General features: G+C 41.1%; 1 protein-coding gene across 5 annotated transcripts in view; it reads left to right on the top strand.

The window, feature by feature from the left end:
* The window catches only part of ADGRB3 (adhesion G protein-coupled receptor B3), a 585,030-nt gene extending 560,305 nt beyond the window's left edge, over positions 1-24,725 (top strand). For all 5 annotated transcript variants that reach the window (XM_078386075.1, XM_073000099.2, XM_078386069.1 and 2 more), the window contains 3 exons: positions 5,927-5,962; positions 19,380-19,484; positions 23,898-24,725. In XM_078386075.1, the coding sequence (XP_078242201.1) occupies positions 5,927-5,962; positions 19,380-19,484; positions 23,898-24,089 (333 nt within the window). In that variant the 3' untranslated portion in view covers positions 24,090-24,725. The remainder of the gene's footprint in view (positions 1-5,926; positions 5,963-19,379; positions 19,485-23,897) is intronic.
* The last annotated feature ends 732 nt before the right edge of the window (positions 24,726-25,457 follow it).

Below are 25,457 nucleotides of genomic sequence, written 5' to 3'. Positions count from 1 at the left end.
CTCTGCACTTATCCTTCTTACATTTAATTCTGTTTTTAGCCCATTGCACGGGCCTATCAAGATCTTTTTGAATGTTGTTTCTGTCTCCCAGAGTATTAGCTATTTCACCCAATTTTGTGTCATCAGAAAATTTGATTAACTTTCCCTGCACCCCTCATCCAATATGTTCATAAAAATGTTGACGAGCACAGGCCCAGGAATGAGCCTTGTAGTACCTCACTTGGTACTTCGTCCAAGTTTGAGAAGGAGCCATTGACAAGCACTCTCTGAGTACGATTCTGTAACCAATTGTATTTCCACAACAGTCATTCTATCCAGCCCACACCTACTGTAGTTAGTTTGCTAATCAGAATATCATGGGGCACTTTGTCAAAATCTCTGCTGAAGTCAAAATACATTACATCTGCAGCATTCCCACCATCTATCACGAGGATTACATTATCAAAAAACTTGGATGTCCTGGATGATAACGAGATCCCAGGTCCCAACTTTCCCTTTGAAGACGACAGTCTATATTATTGCCACTGACATGTTTTGGCAGCCAACATGCATTCATTCATTGATTCGTTCATTCATTCATTGAGTCTAAAAGCACATTCATGTATTTCAAACTTTATAGTGCAAAGTAAGAATTTGTTCCTACATGCTGAACGTTGTGACCTCTGAAGCACTCTTAAGATGCCCAGCAATGAACAGCTGAATATGCAGTTTCCCTCTTTGCTAATTGACAGACAGTATTCGAGTCACTTTTAATAAGCAACATATCATGACACTATTTCTCAGTGTTTTCCACTATTTCCAGTGCTTTCTAGAATAGTAGGTGATGAGAAAAAGAATTACTAGAAAGAGTCAGCTTTGGAGAACTGTAGTCAAAGTCTGTTCTGTGAAAATAAGGGAGCTGAGAAACAATGGATTATGCAATGTAATATTTTGGCAAGACACTGTTCTTTGGGGGAAAAACTGACATACAGTAGTTATAGCTTTACACAATCTGAACAGAGCAGACTAAATGCCCCCAATTCAACTCCTACCAATTACATGCACTCATTCTTTTGACAATCTGCAAATTTAAGGCACATTAAAGATACAAAAAATGACTAATTTTCAGCTTCTTCCTATATAGGCATATTATTCAAGTTCTACCACTGCCCTCCCCTAGTATATATATTTTTCTTTCTGGTTTATTAGAATAAGCCAGCTTTGTAAATCAAAACTTACAGTTGACCCATTTCAGTAAAACCTGGTTAAAAATTAGTCACAATTTATCCATGCTCAGTCATAACACTAACCTGCAGTTAGTGTAAACTTTTTTAATTTCCTTGCAGGCGTACCAGGTGAGAAGAAGGAAAAATATGCAAATCCGTTGCCCACCTGTTTTCATTCAGCTAATACTACCAACCACAGTTTAGAGTTTAACATGCTAAACTATAGTTCGAACACAGCATGTATGTTTAATATCACTCTGTTCAGGGTGAAGGGAGCAGACCTTTTTACCTCCTCTATGCAAACTGTATCTGGGTCCCAGCTGTACATATTACTTATCAAAAGCTCTTTTCTGTACATGTAGTAGAAAACCTAGGTTTTCCATGAGACCAAAAGACTCCCATAGAAAGTATTGCTGATGCCATGGATCAAAGATGCAAACAAACTGAAACAAGAGGAAGGCAACAAGAATGACTGGGGAAACCAGACCATATGAGAAAAGACTGGGGGAAAAAGGGAGATATAATGGCACTCTTCAAATGTTTGAAAGATTGTCTTCTAGAGTGGAGAAAGACACTACAGGGAGAAAGACATTAAGAAGGGAAGTGCACGGAATTCCTGGCAGAAACTGGGCAATAACTGTGCCATTAGAGCATGACTCTTCCATTATATCTCCTGAACCTGTTTTGTGTTTGAGTTTCTCCCCACTGATTTTTCCACTGACATAATTCCTGAATAGAAAGAGCTTGGGAAGGGGGCAGAGGGAGGCTCTGTGCTTTTAGTGGCAGCATGAAGGGGATAGACTGGATCCCCCCCTCCTTTTGTAATAAGGTTCCTGGGAGATGATGGGCGCTGTCAGCTGATACACCTATAGAGGATGCCAGATTGGGGGAAGCTGCTTTAGAATTCCTGCCACAAACGTGTTTTTCCCCCCCAGTTTGACCTTCATGACTATTCTGATTTTTCCTTTTGGGGAAACTGGCTCACTGCCTCCCTGTTTGCACATTTGAAAGGAAAGGTATAAGGGGATGCTGTTTTCCTAAAATGCAAAGGAAAATGGGTGTGTCAGCTCATGTTGGCTTACTACTTGAAAAGTGTACACAGGCTTTACTTCCTAAGTCAAGAAAATGCTGCAGCGCCATGAGCTGCATCCCATCTGTGATGTTTACCTAGCTACCTGGCAATCCAGTAGAAGTGGTCTAGTATGTGAGTTACTCTGACCTTTGTTGTAAAGCACTGGATCTGTGTGGAGGCTTAAGCCTGATTCTCTGCACAAACACAACAGCACTTTTGTGTTCCTCATGAGCATATGAGCTGGCAAAATGCCCAAGTGGATTCAAACCACTTTGGGTTTCATTTCCTAGAGTCTTCAGCAGGTCACAGCTTCCAGCTTTGCACTTCATGACGGCTTTCAAGTGCTGGTTGGATAGCGCAAAGAACAGGAGAACAAGGGTTGGCAGCTCAGTCCCTTACTGTGCCTTGCAAGAGAAGAGCCACCCTTGGGGAGCCTTGGGTCACAAGTCCCAGAGTGGCCCCAGAGGAAGAGAATGGCAAACCACTTCCTAGTACTTTTCGCCTAGAGAACTTTGGAAAGCCATAAGTGAGAACTGGTTTGACAGCATGTCATGATGGTGATGATCAAATCAGTGATTTAAAACCAATTTATTATGTGTGTTTTTTTAAAAAAAAGATTATTTGATTGATGGCAATGAGAACTGCAAAATTTACCATTGTTTAAAATGTTTCTCGCACTGAACTCAGTGGTGGTCAGTTCTGAGAACACACCCATCAGGATATAAGTTGTTTTGGGTTTTTTTGTTTTTTGGCAGAAAAAATTGTTGAATTCATTATATTGCAAATTGCTTCCACAAGCAACACAGAAATCAGTGGCTCTCACAGTGAAAACGCTGTATTTTTGTCAGTGGTTGCAGTTCAGTCATGATTGCGATGTGCTTTAGAGCCTTGTTTTGTCTCACAGTCATTTCATTCCTCAAGAAGCAATTGTGTTCCGTCTTCTTCGTTTTTATGCAGAGGCAAGTATCCGACTGCCCTACACAGTCAGGGAAGGGCAATTCTGCAAGGAAAGAGATCAGTTTCAATGGCTGGCCATGGAACAAGCAGCCATGTGTGCAAGCAGGAAACAAGGTCACTGCTTGCACAATAGTAACATGCCTACGGTTCTTCTTCAGTTGGATTTTGCCCATACTAGCTAAAATAAAGAGTTATTAACATAAAGTGCTATCCAAAGCATTAAAAAAGAGAGAGAGAGATTATGTAATCACATTGATTCCAAAGACCATACATGTTGATCACACAAATATAAGAATCAAAGTGAAGAAACTGGCATTTTAAATATATTTCTTGAGTTCTCTTTTCTCTGAAAACAAATCCATAATCAAATGTAAAGGTTTGGGTTTTACTATTGACTATTAATATCTCCTTTTTCTGAGGCTTCTTCCTGGAGCTACAATGAAAGTTTGCAGGAGCAGGCACAGAGTTTGGAAGTAACTAGGTACAAATAATGAGTGATTAGTAATTAATTCCTTTTCCCCCATAACAAAACTATAACATCATTATCATCATAATAATTGTTAATAAGCAATAACTTCATTTCCTCTACAGTGGCACTTTAACTTGAAATTACTTTTGTAGTTATAATGGCCTGGTCTCACTAATGGTGGAAGAAGGCTATCACATAGTTTAGGTGATGTCTCATGAAATGCCTTGTGGGGCTGCATTTATATAGTTTTCAGGTAATTACAAAGTAACATGGTGCACTCAACCCAGTGGTACATGGGGATGCTCTTTACATAGGTGGTGGTGAGTTTGCTCCAGGTTTCAGTCTGAATTTTGAAGGAGCTATCCAAGGCCTTGGAACTATTTTGGGGATATAATCTGGATTTAGTCCTGGTGTTCAAAAGCAAACATGAAAGGTTTGCCCTGGAGAGTCTTTGGAACCAATTGAGTCCAGGAGAAGCAGAGTATAGAGAAAAATGGGCTTACTTGCCCATAACAAGAAAGTAAGAAGGAAAAAAACATGCAGTGTTGGTGGGTGGGAAGAAGTGAAAGAAAGGATCTGTTTCTTGAGAGGTTGTGGGGAAAGGAAAACAAAGAATGGATTATTCCGGAGTGGTCTATGGTCGAAAGTGGGGCACCTCATCCTGTAGTGGGAGTCCCCACCCAATCACGCAGACCTGTCAGTGGAGCTGGCGTACTATAGAGAGCAACTACAAGGATCCGCATGTTCTGTCATTGTCATCCACTGGCAACAGACGTCGAGTTAGTGCTTTGTTTCTAAAGGAACTTGGGTTTGCAAGGGCCAGGACAGGTTAATGACTTGGGATCTGTGAACTGTAATGAATGCATTCAAAGCTTGTTGGGGAACAGAGGTCTACTGTTATTCACTGGGAAAGAAAATGCTCTCTAATTATATATTGAGGTGCTTCATGGTTATTTAATTTTGTTTGCTTATGCATGCTGTGCTATAGTTTCACTACTTGCCAGAATTGTCAAAGCCTGTAAGTGGGGTAAAATGTCTAAATAAATAATTAAAATACCTCCAGAAGAGGAGCTTCACTTTCAAAGTGACAATGTTTATTAAAAATCTGTCCAACACATGGGGGGGGGAGAGCAGAGGAGGGGGATCTTCACCAGGGCAAGCTAATCAAAAGGTTTGCTTACTTCTTCAAAGGCGGGTGCAGGACTCTGTCTTCACATTTTTCTCTATCTGGTTCCTCCCATGACCTCTATATCTGTTGGTGTTTAATAAAGCGTCATTTGTTGCTGCAACGTGCTGCTCTTTTGCTGTAAAATGGATCCCCTGTATTTTAAATGCTAATATAACATGCAGACCATCCAATGGTTTCCAATGGAGAAAATTGAAAAAATCATCATAAATTAACCAAGTGTCAGAACAACACCAAAATCAGTTTGCATAGGTTTCAGGAGGTGGACTAACCATTGCAATCATTTAAAACAGCTTCCAAACATTGTAAGACACTTTTACAGGAGCGAAAAGGGAGATCGTTGTGTGAAAATCCCCCATAGGAAACATCGCTGTGTGAGGCAGCAAATTTGACAGAAAAAGGCATCGTTGTGTGAATTCATCGTTGTGTGAGGCACCCGTTGTGCAAGGCACCACTGTATACACACACACACACACACACACTCACTCACACACACACACACACACACACACACACACACACACACACACACACACACACACACACACACACACACAGAGTTTAGGACCAGTTTAGCTTGCTGGAGATTTCTATGCATACAGCATTTGGCAAGTGTCTATTGTATGGCTCGTTGCATAGCTGGTTGTGCAACCTGTTATACAACCAGTCACCTAACAGACACCTTGCCAAACAGCACAATATTAGTTGTGCTCTTCTGGAGCAGCCACTTTACAGAGTTGAGGATTGTGAGGGGGGGGCAGGATCACTGTGCAAAGAGCATGTGGAATCTGGTAGTGGTATGACTTTAGCTCCACCAAGCACTGGGCTGGATGCAGTCTTACTTATTCTTTGAACAGGTCCATTAAAATCAGTGGAACCTGTGTTGGTCATGACTAAACTGCAACTATTTTTTTTGAAAAGGTGTCTCTGTAATTATATCTTTAGAGAATTAAGAAAAAGGCATTGTTCCTTCACATGCAAACATCAAAGTAATATGCAATTCTCTTTGTTTTTGTTTGTTCCCCAATGCATAATAGAGAAGAAAATCACGCTACTCTGACCTCGACTTTGAAGTAAGTGTCCCTCTTTTATTTCTACTTACTCTAATTGCATTTGATTTAAACCAATGTATATGTGAAGTGCTCAATCTTTATTAAGACATGTGTATTTTAAACCCATGTCTTAATAGGCTGTTGTAAACTATGTACTGAATGTTATATTGCACATACTTTGTTAATTCTGTACCTTTAAAAAAATTCAGATGTGTGTTTTTCCAAAAAGATGATATTATTTTTCCACGTTTAGTGTTTAAACGAACCCAAAATATTTTCATAGATCCAGTCCTTCCAAAATCCATTTGTTCTCCCTCTGAGGTTGCAAGAGTCGATTCCCACATCCCAAGTTTGAACACATTAACTTGATGGCCCCAGATTGAGAGAGAGAGAGAGAGAGAGACTGACTACTGGTCATTTACATGTGTTAACCTGTTTATGTAGTTGCACATTTAGATAAAGAAAACCAGGCAGATAGAAGTTGAGAAACTAACCAAGACAATTTAAACTACTGTAGAGTTGAGGATATTTGTATTCATTAACAGATATGAATACCCTCATCCCAGCTGCACCTAATGTGGGCCTAGCCCCCACTCACGTATCCCAGAGCTGCCAGCGTCCTGCTCTTCCTGCCAATTGTGGAAGTAGCTGCTCTGTCTCCCCACATGGCTGCTGAGTGGCCAGCCAAGCGGGGAGATGGAGGAGCTACTTCTGTAAATGGTGGGAAGAGCGAGACGCTGGCAGCATTGGGATGCATGAGCTGAAGGGCCAGTTCCGGGGGCCAGACCCACATTAGGTGCAGCTGGGACAGGGGTATACATATCCATTTACGAATAGGAATATTCCCACCTCTTGTTAGAACCACTTGCAAGGATACTGAAATCCTGCATGCTGAAATGGACAATGGTCAGCTAAGGCAATGGCCAAGGATCTTTATAATGATTTGGTGCTATACCAGCCATTCCAAATCAAGCATCTCCTAAAAGTGCTGGAATATAACTTCTCACATCCCCAGCTATGTGGTTGTGAGAAGTGCTAGGCTATAATTCCCACCCCAGGCTGGTGGGAATTATAGCCCAGCACTTCTGGAGGGGCACTGATTCAGTATACCACAACCATTTTCAAAGAGATCAAAGGATTTATGTTTTGTATATGGCAGTATCCCCAGGTCTGCTTAGTCATGGGGCCTCTGGGGGTGTGGTATGGATTATGACTACACAAGATTTTGATATGAGTATAACTCTCAATCTTCAGAGGTAAAGCTATGCAAGAGACACAATTGTGCATGCCGTGTCTAGGCATGAGGCCTGCATCTGAATTAGTTAAATGAGGTATGAATGTACAAAGATGCCTTATATGAAGTCAAATCGGTTTGTCTAACCCGGTACCTTGACAAACAACAACTCCTTAAGAGCTCAGCTGTGCTACAAAAGCTTAAAGATAGCCAGGAATGAAGCGGTGATTTTCTGTATGAGGTCTATGTGGTCTGTTACTCTGCTGTGATGACTGTTCTAGTTCATTGAGCTCTGGATCGCTGCTCTGAATGCTTGGACACAATAGATTATGTAGTTCATAATCCATTGTTTCAGAACATTTGTTTTGGGTTTGCCAGTCTTATGGTGTTGTTATAAATGTTACATTATTTATTTTTTCAAAGCATACCCCTGATTTGTTTGTTTGTTTTTAGCTGAAGAGACTTCAACCCTTGGCTCTCCAGATGTTTTGGATTTCAACCCCAGCCCATGTAACCAATACTAAGGGGTTGTGGGAATTGTATTCCAAAACATCTGCAGAAGTCAACATTATTTACTCTAGATTTAACTGACACAAAAATGTTGGGGTGTGTGTGATGCTTTGATTTAGAACAGGGGTCTCCAAACTTTTCAGCATGAGGGCCACATTATATATGTTCCACATTTTCAAGGGCTGAAGGAATGCACATGTGCCCACCTGCACACCTACCCACACAGGCTGATGGGAATGTCCCTGAGCCTGCAATATTCACCAGGCTGGATAAAAAGGCAAGGGGCCCCGGATGTTGCCCATGGGCCATATTTCAGAGACCCCCTGATCTAGAAGGCAATTTTAAACTAAAAATATATACAGTTTTTATGCAGTTTATTGGATTGACACATACATCTAAATAGTGCTAGGAAAAGTTGAAGGCAGCAGGAAAAAAACGAGGACCAAATATAAGATGCATAAAGGAAACCATGGCCTTGAGCTTGCAAGAGCTGAGCAGGGCTGTTAATGACACCACTTTCTGGAGGTCACTCATTCATGGGCTTGCCAGAAATTGGAGGAAACTTGACAGCACATAACAACAACAGCAATGCCCCCAGTCTTAAGCCACTACTCAAAAATGGTATCATCGGTTTCAGAGAAAAAGTAAGCACTATTGATTTCAAGGAATATATTTAAAGCCAAGGAGCGCCTGGTATATATTCAAACGGAACATTCCTTGCCTCTTCAGTGGAATATTAATGTTCAGTGGAATCTTGATTTATGCATAAGTTTCCTGTCCATGCAAGTTAACTATCTGATATAATTAATTATGTGCTCCTCTTGTGAAGCTAAAGCCTCACCATGTTTGCATAGGCAATATACACTTAGGACCACTTTATCATCGTTTGGGAAGCTTGTACTGCCGGTAATTTGAAAAATCATCCATATTAATGTGCATGGGCCCAGAGCAGAATAAAATACAAAATACACTGTGAGCAAGCTCTCTTGCTTTAAAAGGAAAAATCTGGCTTACCGTCATCACATCCTTCGGAAAAATGCTATGTGGAAAAAAAAGTTGGGCAGGGAATGGTACTGTTTTCTGAGGTGTTCGTTTTAAAACTTCTTCAGCTAAGATCAATAGGGAGGGGGAAAAGCTAAGACATTTCTTGTCTCATATAAAACTTGACTGTCAGTGTTCATACAGATATAAATATATGGTCATGTCTAATTGTCACTGTTAGAAAATTATTTTTCAGTCAAGGGAGTATCACAGTGTGCGCATAGAATTTTGATTGCACAATAATTACTGTTATTTTTTATTTGCAATATAAATCTGTCAGTTATTCTAAATAAGCTTAAACTAGCCTTGTATCTGAGTACATGCCTGGTTGTCACAGGCAACAACCTATGGTATGCTAACGAGTCACAGCTAAACTAGACACTACCATCATCAGAAGTTGAAATTGCATTCCAGAAAAATGCTTCAGGCGGCACTTCATGCCTGAGCAATCATACTTGGGGATAAACTCCATGCTGGCCAAACACAAAACAAAGCAAATTAGGGGAGGTGTAAAAGGCTCCCGCTGTGACATTCAGATATTCTCAGAATTTAACTGAATTCCCTCGTCTAAGGATAGGCTCTCTGTAACATGTAGTTTTGTCCTGGAAAGGCTAATGGAGGAGAGAGCCAGCATTGGGTCCCAGCAGAGGGACTCCTGCTCCTCTGTGTTTAACATAGATATAGAGTGGGCTTCTTCCCAGCAAGCCCCAGATTGACTAGTAAAAATGTTGCATGACGTTCACTTTTGTGGGTTTGCTGGCTTTTTTATGCTTTCTGCAGCAACAGTGATAATTTGTATTCCCATTAATTAGTTAGACTTGTTGGATCGGTTGCTACCAAAAGCAATTATATTTTTTTTAAAAAAATAGGGCAGGGCCTAAGTAAAATGGGCACAGCAGGCAGGGCTGGTGCCAGGCTTTTGGGGGGGGGGGTTTGCGCCGTCGGCAAGACAAACTACTTGTGCCCCCCCCCAGCCAATTTTCAAAAGCAGACAAATGGTAGGAAAAACAGAAAGTACAGAAGTTGAAATTGTGAAAATCTTATTTTATAAAACTGAGAGAACAAGCAATACAACAGTTGTCAATTTTCTTTCTCAAATACAAAACAGTTCTAGCTCACAAATCATTTTGAATAATCCTATGAACTGTAGTCTCTTAAATGTTTCTATTTTTGCCACATCGACATCTCATTTTGCGTGACTTCTCTTTTGCAAATTTTGTCACTGATTCCTTCAGGTCAATGGCTGATGCTTCAGCATGTTCAATTGATGTAGTTGCCAAACCAACTAGTCTACTTTGCGGCATTGTTGAGTGTAAATATGTATTTATAAGCTTGAGCTTTGAGAAACTGCGATCACCACTAGCCACAGACACTGGAAGTGTGAGAAGGATCCTTAGAGCAACAGAAACATTAGGCACACTATCCAGGAGTTTTTGTTGCACTATGAAGAGATGGTGGCGTGGACTTTGGAAGTCTTTGAGCTATTGCAATAAGTTCACAGCACAGATCTTCGGCATCAATATCTTTGTTTCCATTATGCATCAGTGATTTTTCCAAATTCCTTAAGAACACCTTCAGTACCTTTTTTGTTGATCTTGTATATGTCATACAGGAAGCCAAACAAGGAATGTATATTGTTGTAGCTGTTGGAATCTTGTATGGCCATGTCTAAGACAGTGCAATAGAAACTTAATTTGAATTTCTTCTTTGGATCTTGTGGTGCCTCCTCTTTTGTTTCCTACTCAAACTGCATTGGCATGAGCAAGAGATTAGTAGATCTTCCAGGTCACAAGGTAGAATTTCTGCTCACAGGCTGACCTGGTTTCGAGGGGACATGGGTGGAGCCCCTCCCAAACTAGAAGTCTGTCTCCAGTTGTAACTGGGGGAATGTAGCTTAGTGAGAGAGGGAAGCTACAGGATATTCACCAAAATTTTCTCCCCTACTGCTGCCTGTCCATTAGCCCTGTCTGATGACTTCTAACCCGAGGAAATAGGTCACAGTGGCTGGTGTCAATGGGACATTTGTAAGAAATAGGGGTTGCAGCAGGGATCACCTCCGTGGGGGGGGGGGGACGGGACTCAAGGGTACGCAGTACTGGCAACTCTGAAAGTGCTTATTTATTTTTACTTGCCCAGTGGTTTTTGATGCCAGGGCTGATATATGCAAGTGAGTTAAGCTAACAAGAGTACAAGCAGCCCTTTTTCTATGAAATGACCCCTGGGTTGCAATATATAGAAAAAATTATAAGACCTTATGAATAATTATATTCCATAGTACTGTTGTGGTATTTATCTTAGAATTTTAAAATATACCTTTTGAGTTGCATTTTTTTCAAGAAACTAGTCTGTATAAAACTATGCCTCTCTCAAGTCATTTCTGTGCTCCTCGTAAGTTCAGTTCTGTGCCCCTCTGAGGTCAGTTTTACACCCCTCTCAGGTCTGCGCTCTAGGCGGTCGCCTACTTCGCGTAGTGGTAGCTCCGGCCCTGACGGCAGGAGACTGTCTGGACACTTTACCCTGGAAACAAACAAAGCCCAACTAATTGTATGCATATTTAGTCCACATTTCGTAACTTCCCTCATAACGCTCCTTCTTTCACTCACCACCCAATGGTCTTTTTTGCCTCCTTCACTCTCCAGCAAGATTCCTTCTAGGCCGGGGACCATGATTGGAAAATGCCAAGACCCTGGACACAGTAGAGTTCTGTGTAATCCAGTGGCTCCACAGGTGCAGCATTTCCTAGCCCACTGTTTGAGTGAAGAGGGAAAGCTGCACCTATGAATCATGATCCTCCCTCAAAGTTTTTTAGCCATACCTCTCTTCCCCACATTAGAATGTGGAGACCTGACGTGACCTTCCTACAGTATTCCCACCCTGTGGATTCAGGCTATAAGAAAGAGGCTGAAATGAAAGCTTGTTACATAACAAGGATTCCAGCCCAGTTCCAGAAAGTGAGGACATGATGTCACTCATAGAGTCTGACTTCATGCAATTCTCCATTATATTTTTATGTATGTATGTGTATCAGTGCCTGAAGCAGGTTAAGTAATTACACCATGGACTCGTTAAGCCTATTAAGGTACTAGGGGTGGGGTTAATGGCAGCATGCCTCCATTGGTCCCACTTCTTAATCTGTATACAGCACTCTTCCACAAGCACGTATCTTTAGGTGTGATGGATTATACCTCTCTTCCCCCCTCCGTCCTCCTTGGCCCGCTGGATACCTGGTTGGGAAGGCTAGGAATGAGCAGATCTGTCAAGTTTAGTTTCATTCACTTTACTCCCCCTGCACCCAACTTTGTCAGTCCTTTTTGTACATCAGTTTGTGGAAAACATCTGTCCAAAAATTCATAACCTTTTGTGTGCATCTTCCTAGTACACACGTCTCACACACGGTTTTCCAGGCATTTTTTTTTTTCAGACAGTCTTCTTGGATGCAATGCAAGTTTGTACATTGTCTTTATTAACGGGGGGGGGGTTGTTGGAGAGAAAATTACATACCTCCATTCAGAAACGTGTTGTTATAGTGTTGTTGAAGTAACTTGGTTTAGATATCGGTTTAGAAACTCCAAGTCAGACTTTCAGATGGGAACAGGAGGCATTTGTCCCTCAGCCCAAGGGAAGGCTGCCATTAGGTATCCAAACTTTGTGCAGAAGTTGAGCCAGGAAATGTGTGCCCCTCCAGATGTGGTTGGACTGCAACCTCATTGCCTCTCCCCAATGGCTATGCTGGTTTTGGGCGATGCCAGTGCAAGAATATCTGTGGGTGGAGGGTTTTATGTTCTGCATTTCTGGAGTAAATACTGGCCCAGCAATCATAATCCTCAAAACTATCATTTGTAGAAGATCTTCACATCTAGATTAAATAGAGACGAAATAGAGGCACTATATGGAGCATTTTAATTCCTGGAGACATGAGTCCCTGTTATCAAGATTCCCTCTAAGCCCCGCGTGCAGGTGACTCCACCTCCCTGTGCAGCAGTCACATCCACTCCTTTGGTTCCACTCGTGATGGAACCCTGTGCATGGGGGGCAGAGTCTCGCACGTGTGCAGGGGTGAAGTTGCAAGAGAGAGAGGTGGAGCCCCACCCAGCAGGACTGAAAATTAGAGGGTACATTGCCTGTCATTATTCAGATTTTGTCTGTGCCCCCATCATGCTTTTTAAAAGGCAGCCCCTTGATTGTCTTCATGAAAGTGCATGCTAAGTAAGAAGATGATGACGCATTAGACCCCAAATCAAGCTACCAAAAGCAATTATCATTTTTAAAGCATATCTGCTGAAGTGCTATAATCATTGCACTGAGCAAATCTTGTGAGTCATGCAGTTCAGAAGGTTGGATAGGCAATGTGGTTCGCTTTCGGAGAATGCTTCTCTATGGCAACTGATTCAAAGGCATTCTTCCCATCACCAAGAGAGCAGATTTTAGCATCCGATAAAATCTTGTGCACGTCCAAACCAGTCTGTTCTCCCTTTTCTGTCATCCTGTTACTTATTTTCAATAGTATGTTAAAGTATTTATAAAAATGTATGGACATATTGCCAATCTCACCACCTGCCACCTGTTCTAGAAGTTTTGTTCAAATGGAAGTATTGCAGCTTGGCACGTAGCGCTTATCGGACCTACCAAGATATGCACGTACATATTGACTTGGCTCCTAAATTCAATGGGCTTAAGGCAGCTCACAAAAGGAAATCTTCTGCTGCTATTGGAAATCCTTTCTGGGACACCACAAACCTTCCAGAACAAAGTGAAATGTTACATGAGGAACCTGGTAGAGAGGGAGCAATCAACCCAAGCTAAAGGCATAGTACTGCTACTAGTTGTTTTAATATTATTGTTGTTGTCGTTATTATTTGCTGCGGCTGCTACTTCTACTACTGTTAATAGCATTTATACACTGCCTTCAACAATAACAAAGCATCCCAGAGTTTACAGTATGAGGAAGATGCAGTATAAAGATTGTTTCTGTCATTCCTTCCCTTCCTCAGGGCAGCACCCACCTGAGCTTCCAGTTAAGATCTTAGAACAGTGGTTCCCAAACTTGGGTCCTCAGATGTTCTTGGACTCTTAATCCTGGCCAGCACAGCTAGTGGTAAAGACTTCTGAGATTTTTAGTCCAAGAACACCTGGAGACCTAAGGTTGGGGATCCCTGTCCTAGAAGCCTGTGGAAGATAGAACACAATGGATGTTTCTAGAAGGCCATAAAATCATAGACACAAAGAATCATCGAACTGTTGAGTGTCAAGAGTCACGGAGCCTAACCCCATTGCCAAGGCAAGGAAGGCAGTAAGATTCATGATGTCAAAGCTAGGAGAAGTTCCTCCTGTGGAGGACAGTGCCCATAATAATTCAGACAGCATTTCTTGCTATGGGTTACCTGCTTTCTAGTCATGATTTGAAAGCACTAACATTTAACCATGTGTCTCTGATGTGCATAGCTCTTATTTCCTGTTAAATTGTTAATTGCTTAACTTACTGGATAATCACATGGAAACGTTTGTTTCTCACAGGCACTAAGCCATAGCTATGACTACATGTCTTGCCTTATACCTTTGGTGCTGTAAGGGCTGAAGACTAATTTTTCTTTTTTTCAAAATGAATGCTTGGAATCTGGGCTAGGTAGGGGTCCAAACAGGCACTGGGTAGCAACTCTAAAATCTGGGGGAAACCTGGCTAAGCAGGCAATGTGGCAACCCTGAAGAGAAAGGGAAGGGTACTTACTGTCCATTTCCTATCAGAGTTCCAGTAATCATTTTGGAAGTCGAACTGGATGTATTCATTTCTTTATTGCTGGTTTTGCTTGTTTGTGTCTTTGGGACAGTGGGAAAGCACGTGTAGGACTCTGTTTACTACCTTGCATTAGCACTTGTAAGATTGTCCATAAATCCAGGTCAGCTTTCTCTTAGGAGAATTAAAATTGCAACAGTGAACTCACGGAATTCTGACAAATTCTCTTTCTTACCCTCTCCCCACAGTTCTTTTGAGGTTAATTGGTTTGTAATTGCTTTCTGTGTTCTCCCATCTGTTTGGTGATTCATGCTGCCGCTTTAAGTTTCAGAAATTTGATCTATTATCAGGAAACCTCAGAGTTCTTCCAAAGATTGTGATCCTTACTCAGGAGTGAGTCTCATAACTTCACTGGGATATGACTTTCCAATAAGTATCTATGTAACCAGATTTTATGTGGTTGGCTGGACAGTTCAGTGAATTAGGTGGAGCCAGAGATCAGAAGTTCAATTCCCCACTGTGCCTCCCAGGAGTCAGCCTGTGTAGCCTTGGGAAAGCTAGGCAGCCCCAGAGCCCCCCCAGAAGAAGGGGATGGTAAACCACCTCTGAGTATTCTATACCTAAAAAAATTCTGAAAAGTATGGCCATAAGTCAAAATTTAATTATTTCAATTAACTAGTTAGCTACTTAGTTAGCTAATTAAGTACAGTGGTGCCCCGCATAGCAACGTTAATCCATTTCAGGATTAACGGCATTATCCAGATTCGTCGCTATGCAGGGGGGAATCCCATAGGAACGCATTAAACACATTATTGGGGAAAAACTCACCGCTATGCGGGGAATCCTCCATCCGGCCACCATTTTTGCTGCCCGGTAAGTGAGGCCAGGGCTCGAAAACGCAGCGGGCAGCCATGTTGTTGACCTGGCGGCCATTTTGGAACCGCCAATCAGCTGTTCCCAAAACATCGCAATGCGATGTTTTGCCTATTAAAACATCGCAATGCGGTCGCATTAGTGATCGCAAAAAACGCATCGCTATCCGGATTCATTGTTAAACGGTGCGCTCATTAAGTGAGGCACCACTGTAATTAGTTAATTGAATCCATTCAGTTCTGTTCAGTGAGTTCAATTAATTGACTAAGTAGCTAAGATCCTATACATGTTTATTTAGAAGTTTCATTTTGAATGAGACCACCACCCATTTACGTGCAATATCTTTGCACATCAGTCTAGTATGATTGAAGTTCTCGTACCTACAGACATCCACCGTAGCTAGAAGGTCGGAATACGTTAGTATGTTCTCCAGGCCTAGTTCCATTACAGAACTAATCCAGTGCTTCCCAGTCTCTCTTTCTTTTTTTTTGAGTTGGGATCCCTTTTTTATAATAGCTATAATAGTCTGAACCCCCCCTTCTATGTTTGCATAAAAAGGCATTTTTAATGGGGTAAAAAAAACCACAGTAATTTTTTTTTCAGAATATAATTCAAACTTAATTTTTAATGGGATGGCCATACATTCATCTGAGCAACCATCTTCAAAGTTCACAGCTGCACTCACTGGAGGAGAGGCAGACCTTTTGTTGTGGTGGTCCCCTCCTGAGAGTTTGTTGGGTTTTTTCTTTTTCGTTTTTTCTTTCTTCTCCTTCTTTAAGATCTCGGGAAGTCACATGTCTTAGTTAAAATGCTTTCTGTGGAAGCATCAGCAATTGCAGTATATTTTTATGCTGCCATTTCTCTCTTTTTTTTGGCAAAAATTATCCTCGGTCATCCCTTCTCAGAAAGTAGAGGCTTCTTTCTTCCCTAAAGGGTTGACTTCTCCTAATACACATGCACACATGCAACTTCAATATCCCGCTTCAAAAGGTCAAGGAAGAAATTATTTAACAAGGGCTGCAGCACATTTAAGATGACTCATGACCCCCCACCCCGGAAAACACTTTGGGACCCCTTGGGGGTTGCGCTCCCCCCAAGTTGGGAAACTCTGGGATTAATCACTGAGCTCTTCTGCAGAAAGACTCTTGAATGCTGCTGCAACAGTGCAGTCTACACTGAAAGGAGAATTTGATCTAGCATTACATTCCCCATTAAAAGATGCAGCCCCTAGCCACGTGGAAGTGGGGATGGGGGTGAGGAATGCCTGATATTGTGACAAATGGGATTTAGCTAATGTCCAAGATATTTTAATTATAATTTTGGGGGGTGCAGGTTTATGGTAGCCTCTCAAGAGAAACTAAGTTAGTTTTGCATTAAGGCTCGGATGAGGCCAAAATCTTATGATAACGAGGAGGACGTGTGCCCGGGACTTGTAGGTGCTGAACGTCCCCTTTCCTTCAGGGCAGGGATTTCCCCGCTGGTATCACTTGAATCTCCTGCTTCACCTTGTCTTCTCAGTGTAGCATGTACTGCTGCTTTGATTGCCAACCTGTCCTCCCCATGTTTTATCCTTTTGTCCACAGCTTGTCTTATTTTGCCCTTGGCTGAATTCAGTGGAAATCCCCTCTACCTGCTGCTCCAGGGAAGAGTTTGCTAAATGGTTTCTAGAAAAGGAAAGTCAGTTTCAGATTGCCCTCCTAATCCTGCCATTCTCTCCTCTTCGGGGAGTTGCAGTCCAGGAACACCTGGGTTCCCCAAGGCTGAGAACCATTGCATCAGAGGAAGGGGAGGATGTGAGTCTATAAGTTTTCCTTCAGCAGCAAATTTCCATTGATACGTAGGAGCGAGTGCCTAGTCCCTGTTCTGCACGAGGCTGCTTATCCAAGGTGGCAATCACCTCTTCGCATGGTTTGTCTCTTGCACTTGTGTATCTGGGAATACAATGCTAGCAAGGATTCTTCAAATACTCCCAGATCACTTGCTCTGTGCACTTGTGTACTGTTGACCATTACAGAAAAAATTGTTCTTCTGTGAGGATTTGTTATTTTATTTTTATTTATTTATTTCATTAAAACCCGCCTATCTGGTCAAATGTGACCACTCTAGGCGGCTTACAACACACTCTATAAAACAATTAAACATATAACATACCATATAACATAATTAGCATTAATAAAAAGAAATAATTTTTTTTTCCCAAGATAGCAAGAAACAAGGTATACTGTGGTAGAAAAAGAAAAGAGAATAATTAGGAATTAACTGGAAAGGGAGAAGGCCTGCCTAAACATCCATGTTTTCAGTTGTTTCTTGAAAATACCCAGTGAGGGAGCTGCGCGAATCTCAGGAGGTAAGCTGTTCCAGAGGCGAGGAGCCACCGCCGAGAAGGCCCGGTTTCTTGTTTTTTCCTTCCGGGCCTCCCTCGGCGTCAGGCTCCTCAACCTCACCTCCTGACTCGTGCGAGTGACACGGGTATAATCTGGAAGTAACATTTCATATGTAGGCTTTTGTGTTAGAATAAAATAATCAACAAAACCTGAATTCTTCCAATAGAATTCTCCCTGTGCTGTTGCTTTTAATCAGGATGGTTCTTCCAAAACTGTGATCAATTTTACAAGTTGTATGCAACAAAAAATAGAACTGTATTCAAAATATTTCTAACAATTTTAGTTACATGCTATCAAATCAGAATTGACATATATTAACCCTAATAGGGCTTTCATTGTGAGTGTGATATTTAAGGAGTGGTTTTACCAGTTCAGTTCCCCCCATCTGGCCACATGGGTGTTTCAACCCAGGTCTCCAGATTCCTAGTCCATCATTCTATCCACTAACACTACATTGGTCATCACCTCCTAACAATTAGGAATACAAAATTCCAATCCTAAACTCTTATCAGAAAATGGTTCCCTCTTGACACTGCTGGACTGTATACTTAGAAACCTGTGCTCATTTACATGGCAATAAACCCTACATAATTCATTAGGACATTTTAATGAGCAAAGAAGCATAATGCTGAAATGCTTGGCTGCTGCCACATCACAGTAATGGATTTGGTGCATCTACTCTTGGACTAGAACAGTGATTTCCAACTTTGTCTAAGGCTGATAGGTAGTGCTTGGGCTAAGGTTATGCAATGAGGTTCATGGAACCATGGACGTTTGAAGTAGAATCTCTCCAGTCTTCCACATCCTAGACCAATGGGCAGACTAGAAGAGTGGTTCCCTGCCTTAAGTCCCCTAAATGTTCTTGGACTAAAATTCCTGGAAGCCTTTACCACAAGCTGTTCTGGCCAGGATTTCTGGGAGTCGTAGTCTGAGAACATCTGGGGACCCATGGTTGGGAAACACCATCCTAATCCAACCACTGGACTAGGATGTGAAAGACTGGAGATATATCAGTTCAAATTTCCATGCTGCCATTAGCTTCACTGCATCACATTAGCCCAATCATTACCTCTCAGCCTGAGGCATCTGATATAGTACCTATGGTGATAAAATTGGGAAGGGAGCTGTCCCTGAGCTCCTGTGAAGAGAATTGGATATATGTCTAAAAATAAAGCTGATAATAATTTGGTTTTTGGTCACAATAACAACTCTGGGGGGCTGTATTCCAGGCAGATTGCATTTTAATGAAGAGCATATGGAACTATTGGACTTTTCATGTTCAACCTATTAAAAACTTAGCTTTTCCTAGAGGAAAAAATAGCACATTTGGTTCATTTCTTTAAAAATCAGTTTTAACTGACAAGCAATGAAGATCTTCCACAGCTTTGGCTGCTCTATTCATAATACATCTGCAATAGCACAAAAGAGATAGCTACTGCTTTAAATAATTTAAGGGAAGGAAGGCAGGGGGGAAACCCAGATGTGTATTATAAAGATCCAGTGGGGGTGGGGGTGGCAGAATTCATTTCCATTTCTTGTGTCTATAAGAACGAGACAGCCCAGCCGAATTCAATTTGCTTTATTAAGTTGGAGGAAATAATGGTTCTTTTAAAACTATGCCATGATTCATTATAAACTATTAAGCAATTATATTCCATTTTGCAGAAGGTCATGCATACGAGGAAGAGGCACATGGAATTGTTTCAGGAATTAAATCAGAAATTTCAGACACTAGACAGATTTCGAGATGTACCAAAATCTGGCAGCATGGTAAGTATGTATTGTTTATTTATTTCTTTATTTCCATCTTCTTGTGTATTTTTAACTTTTTGAGAATTATTGAGAAGGAAAGGTCTTCTGGAGGAAGGGACAAAAGAAAGGGACCAGGTATATATATAATATACTGGTGGACTTTCTCACCTACATTCAGGCTACCAAAATAAAGGAAAAAGGGTATTGATAGACAAATAGATCAAAGCAACAATCTAACAGGGGTTATGGAGAGAAGGGACACTTCAGTTGTGGTGACCTGCAAATTTTGTGTTATTTTTGTCTGAGTGTAACATGGCACACACATGCAGCTAGTGCAAACTGGTGGCACTGTTAGAAGAAAAAGGGAGAGAATTGGAGCAACGAGTAGCTACACTTAATGCTGTAAGAGAAGATGAAGTATACATTGGTAGAACTCTTGAGCAGCAGCACCAGTCAATGGAAGCACTGGAGGCAGAAGAGCAACAACGGAAGGAAGAGGAGGGCAAAACCAACGAGAGAGCAAACATAGTGGAGGAAGAACCATAGAAAAGAATCACAGCTGGAGCAAAAGAGGGAGAAGACTATCTTCACCCGTGGAACTGCGAAACCGTTTTCAGGTTCTTTATGAGGAGTCTGGCAGAAGGCAAGCAGACAAAGTCAAACTAAGTTAAGCACAGGCACTGAACCCACACCCTGCAAAAAGAGGAAGAGAAGAGTATTTGTAATAGGAGACTCCTTACAGTAAGTATGGAAGTGAGGGATTTGGTTTTTGGGACCTCAGGCTAAACTTCCTGGAAGATGGACTAGTAGCAAAAGATGGCTTGCACCTCACAAGGACTGGGAGTAATGTGTTTGGCTACTGCATGGAGAACTTCACCAGGAGGGCTTTAAACAGAATTGGAAGGGGGAGGGAGACACAAGCACAGAGGTAAAAATAGATGAAGCCTTACGCACAATAAGAGGAACAAACTGGACAGTAATAATGATATTCATAAAAGTGTACAAAGAAAAGCAGGCCACAAATCACACCATTTCCAGTGTCTAAAGACAAATGCCAGAAGTATGGGAAACAAACAAGAAGAACTAGTAATCTTAGCTCTGGAGGGTAAATATGACCTGATACAAATAACTGAAACTTGATGGGTTGACTCCCATGACTGGAGTACAGGAATTGAAGGATATAAATTGTTCAAAAAGAACACAAAGAATAGAAAGGGAAGTGGAGTTGCAGTATATGTCAAAACACACACATCCCTGCACAGAAATACAAGAAGAGGAGATTGACTGTCCCATTGAGAGCCTATGGATCCATGTAGTTGGGGCAAAAAAAAAGAAAACATGGTAGTGGGAGTTTGCTGCTGGCTCCCCAGTCAAGCAGAGGATGCAGATGAAACTTTTGAAAAATAAATTGCAAGTACTGTATTTCAAAGAGACACCGTGTACTGATGGGAGATTGCAATTATCCTGATATCTGTTGGGAGGAAAATTCTGCAGAGTATGATTCTATGATAGAAAATTTAAGATTGCCATCTCAAAATAATTCTTGTTCCCCAGAATTAGAAAATATTTAATGGGGTCTAGTTGCCAGAGCATTAAGATAGCATGTTGAACCATTATTCAGCTCTCCTGCTTAGACGTACATCCTGCTGTATAGGGCTGGTCAAGCCATTCTGCCGAGCATAAATCATTTCCAGGCTTATTAAGGGGTATTCATGCTCTGGTAATATCAGTTCTTGACTGTTTTACACTGTACATGGGGCTGCATTCAGAGGGTCTTCTGGAAATTGTGTGTTCAAAATGCAGTGGCCATGAAATTGTTGACTGAGACAAGTCAGTGGGAACGTGTTTCAGTAGCACTGAAAGAACTTCACTGCCCTTCAAGCAGTGTCTGAATACCACTCAAAGCCTTCGTATCTGAAGACCTGGCCTCTTTGTCCCATGTGGGAAGGACCTGCTCATGTATTAAGATACTCTTCATAAACTCCTCCGTATGTGCCTGTCAAATGAAGTAAAGTGAGCGATGATGACCACAAAGCAGGTATTCTCAGTGGTGACACCTTATTTGTGGAACTAGAGGCTCACCTGGCACCACCAATATCCATCATGTTATTTTCAGGCCAAGGGCTTTTGAAATCCCAGGATCTCCTTTAAGCTTTTCAATGGCCTTTAAATACATTTTCCTTTTTGGTGAGCTTCTTTTTAAATATTTCAGCATGGTGGTATTTTTTTTAATGAACTTCCCAGAATGCTTTGCTGAAGGTAATATAAAGCCAATCTCCACATAAAACTCCTGGAGATTTCTCCTGGAGATAAATGTCCAGAACGTCCATTTTGGTCATGTTTCAGCATTGACCATTTGTCATTCAAAGAGTGGCAGAAGTGAAGAATTTGCTTGGAAGGGGGCCATACAGCTCTCTGCTTGGGGCATGCAAATCCTCATGCCCCCCCCTCTCTCTCTTCTGGTACTTGTTCCCATGGTTTCCCAAGGGTTTTGTGCTTCCCAGGTGAGAAAAGAGCATAGATAGTTTAAGATGGCTGCAGCCTAAATAACTGTGCATATGAGCTATCAAATGCAGAAAAAAGTATTGTAAATATTAACTGTTGCAATCAGAGATTCAAACTGGATATTTTAGTTGTAAAACAGTGGTTCTGAATATGACTTGTCAGCAAATATGCAACATCACAATTAATTAATATTTATAATTATAATGAGTTTTTAAAGAAAAACAATCATTGTTTACAATTGCAATTGATAGATTACAGTTGCAAAACCATTAGCAACGCAAAAATGGCTGCATGAGAAGTAAATCCAAAAGAGGCTTTATCTTCCTCTATCATATGAGAGACAAGTTATAGTGACATATGTTTTTATTACTGTATTAAAATGAAGATTTATTAGGTACATATTTCTATTTAAACTGGAAAAAAAAAGATTTTATGTTAGAAAGAAATCTTCAAGACTGGTAAGGCCCATTGTTTCTTTTGCCTGATATGAGAGTTTCTCCATGGCTTACGGCTCCTCCACTGTTGATTCGCTAATTGAATGTTACTAGGCTTCTGTTCTTGTTGTGAACTCTATTTTTGCTGCCAGGAGGAGCAAGGACTATACATCTGGTGAATGTATTAGGTCTAGCATATTGAGCAATAAGCATTTTAGAGTATCATGGCCATCCCTACACCCTTAGACCAAGTGTTTTCCAACCTTAGGTCCCCAAATGTTCTTGGGCTAGAACTCCCAGAAGGCTTCACCACTAACTGGCCAGGATTTCTGGGAGATGTAGAACAAGAACATCTGAGGGGCACAAGATTGGGAAGCAATGCATTAGACAGGCTGGAGTAATCCACTCAGGCAGCAGGTGCTGTGAGTTGACCACAAGGAGATAACCTGTGTCACATACGTATAACCGGCCCTGTACCAACTAAGCTCTCACAAAGGATAGTGTCCAATGACGTGCACCAAAGAAAAATTCAGCTACCCGTCCACCTCGCTTTGCACATTGTACATTTCTTGTTCTTCACCTAAGCAAATACTGTGGAGCGTTTTGGTTCCAGTGACCAGTTGTCGCTTTTTAAAAATTACACACACGGGTTGGCAGTTATGAAGATAAATTATGGGAGCATGCTAATTTCACCTCCTTTTTTTAAAAAAAACACCATCGACTTAATTAAACTTTAAAAGTGGAATAACTAGTCATCCTTCAGGAACTGAGCTTTGTGAGGCCTCCAAGGAAGAGGCCCCTGTTGCTGTTAGTTCAGCCACCAAGGTTACCTCATCATGGGACACAGATGCAGTGAAGATGACAAGTGCCCATAAATAATCTTTGAGATTGTACAGGGTGTGTTATGGGATTTTAGGAAGAAAAAGGTGTCCCAGTTTTGCATGGTGTGAGGTGCTGAGGGCTTGGAAAGTTAAAGCTGTCATCACACAGAGATGTTTCTAAGCCAAAACTGTCACACACCTTAAACAGAGTCTCAAGTGCTTAAGCTTCACCTTCCTGTATTAGATTCTTAGAGTGACTGTGGTTAGTCTGACTGGACTGCTTCTGAGGTCTTGCCTTGCAGGGTCTCCTCTTAATCTTGTGATTAATTTACCACAAGCCAGTGAAATTTCTACGTACTTTTTACCATTCAGTTAAAAATGCTCAGCTGTATCTTTCCCAAGTATTCCTGCATACTTTTCCAGAAAATTTCAGCTAAATATACAAGACCAAGGGTTAGTGAAATCCTCCTACCTCACTTCTGGTGTCCACATAAAATCACAGAAAGGGACAAGAAAATTGACTCTCGTTATCAGCCAACTGGTGCCCTGGAAACCTATCTTTGACAAAGTGTTGACGGGGTTTCTTGAATGATCCCAAGTATAGAGGAGGTTTTAATGGTGTGTGTCTCTCTCTCCCTTGCCACCCGTGCCCCACCTCCCCCTTTTCACAGGAAAATCCAACAGGAGCAAGCAAGGCACCTTGGGACAGTTTCAAAAATACCAGTGAATATCAGCATTATACCACAATAAACGTATTAGATCCAGAGGCAAAAGATGCTTTAGAACTAAGACCAGCAGAATGGGAGAAGTGTCTGAACTTGCCTCTAGAGGTACAAGAAGGTGATTTTCAGACGGAGGTTTAATGAAAGGTGAAACAAACTGAAGCAAATGCAAAATAGAGAACCATTTTGTTTTGCACTGACGCTCCAGAGACTTGGGAAGCCTGACATGCCCCTTTGAACCTTGTGGCGAACGGGTGTCAGCGCCTTCGTGTGCCAAATGTCAGTGATTTCTTTTCGTACAATATATTCCCACTGGCCAACCTAGTGGGGAGCCCAGGTGTACAATTCGTACCATCGTGTCTTGTAAGTACCCGTGGAAATGGATTTGTAAGGTAAATCTTTATAGATAAACCTCAAGCAACGGTTCATGTTGTAAGAGCTTCATTCGGTTTAGTTTTCAAAAAACTTCACCATGAAGCACAATGTATATATTTATGCAGTTTTTAAAGTTTATAACAGTCTGTTTGGCCATTACTACACTTTTTACTTTATAATATAAAAAAAGCAAAGTTTTGTCGTCATTAAATGAATGTCTGTTGAGCTACATTCTTCATTGCTTTAAATGCAATAAAGTAATAATCTCACTTTTATATGAATAATATATTTCACATCTTTATTATTGCAGTTTTCTGCGGGAAGCTCAAAGTAGCTTTTCCTGCTGCAGCTGTGTATAAAATATTTAAAATGTTGTATGGTGTAAATAAACTTTTGTCTACATATCAGTATTTTCAGTGTATTTTATTTTGGATTTCTTGATTTAAAATTTGCATATTTATAAAGTTTACTTTAAGAACACAGAAACTGAAAATGTATTCAGAATTCTAATAGCATACTGTTATTACTCCTTTGAGACTAATGATTTCTCAAATGTAATAATGGGTTTGCATAGCTGTTCTGTTCTGTTTTGTTTTTTTCCTAACCTACAAAAGCAGCCTACAATGTAAATTGGACTTGTCAGAGCATTGCTACGCTAGTTCTATTATATTTGACTCTTACGCTTTTCCATCTTGAGGCAGCAAGACAACTCGTAGATAACTTGTGAGCGAGATCTGATGCACAGAGGGAGATGCTTCTTTTGCTGCCATGATACTATGACGCAGTTTTGGGACACTTTCTCCTTGTTCCTCTGTAACAACAACAACAACAAAAACAACAAAAACAACAACAAAAGAATTTATGGCCTCCTTCTGGACTGAGGTACATAGCATGACTCTTGGAAAGAAAAAAAGGACAAACCTATTCTATAAAGAGATGCCATGGGTGGCTACCTGACCACTACCTAAGACAATAATAGCAGATCACCTCCTAACCTCAAACTGAATTAAATTTTTTACCCAATATTTTGTATTATGAATCAGATTTTATAGGATGTAAAGAAGGCAGTACTGAATAAATATATTATCCAAATCTCCTGTGTGGTGCAGTGAAAAGATGCCAATAAGAGAAAAA

Source organism: Pogona vitticeps, chromosome 1 (assembly GCF_051106095.1).
Source record: "Pogona vitticeps strain Pit_001003342236 chromosome 1, PviZW2.1, whole genome shotgun sequence".
Lineage (NCBI taxonomy): Eukaryota > Metazoa > Chordata > Lepidosauria > Squamata > Agamidae > Pogona > Pogona vitticeps.
This window is presented reverse-complemented; position numbering and strand designations above follow the sequence as displayed.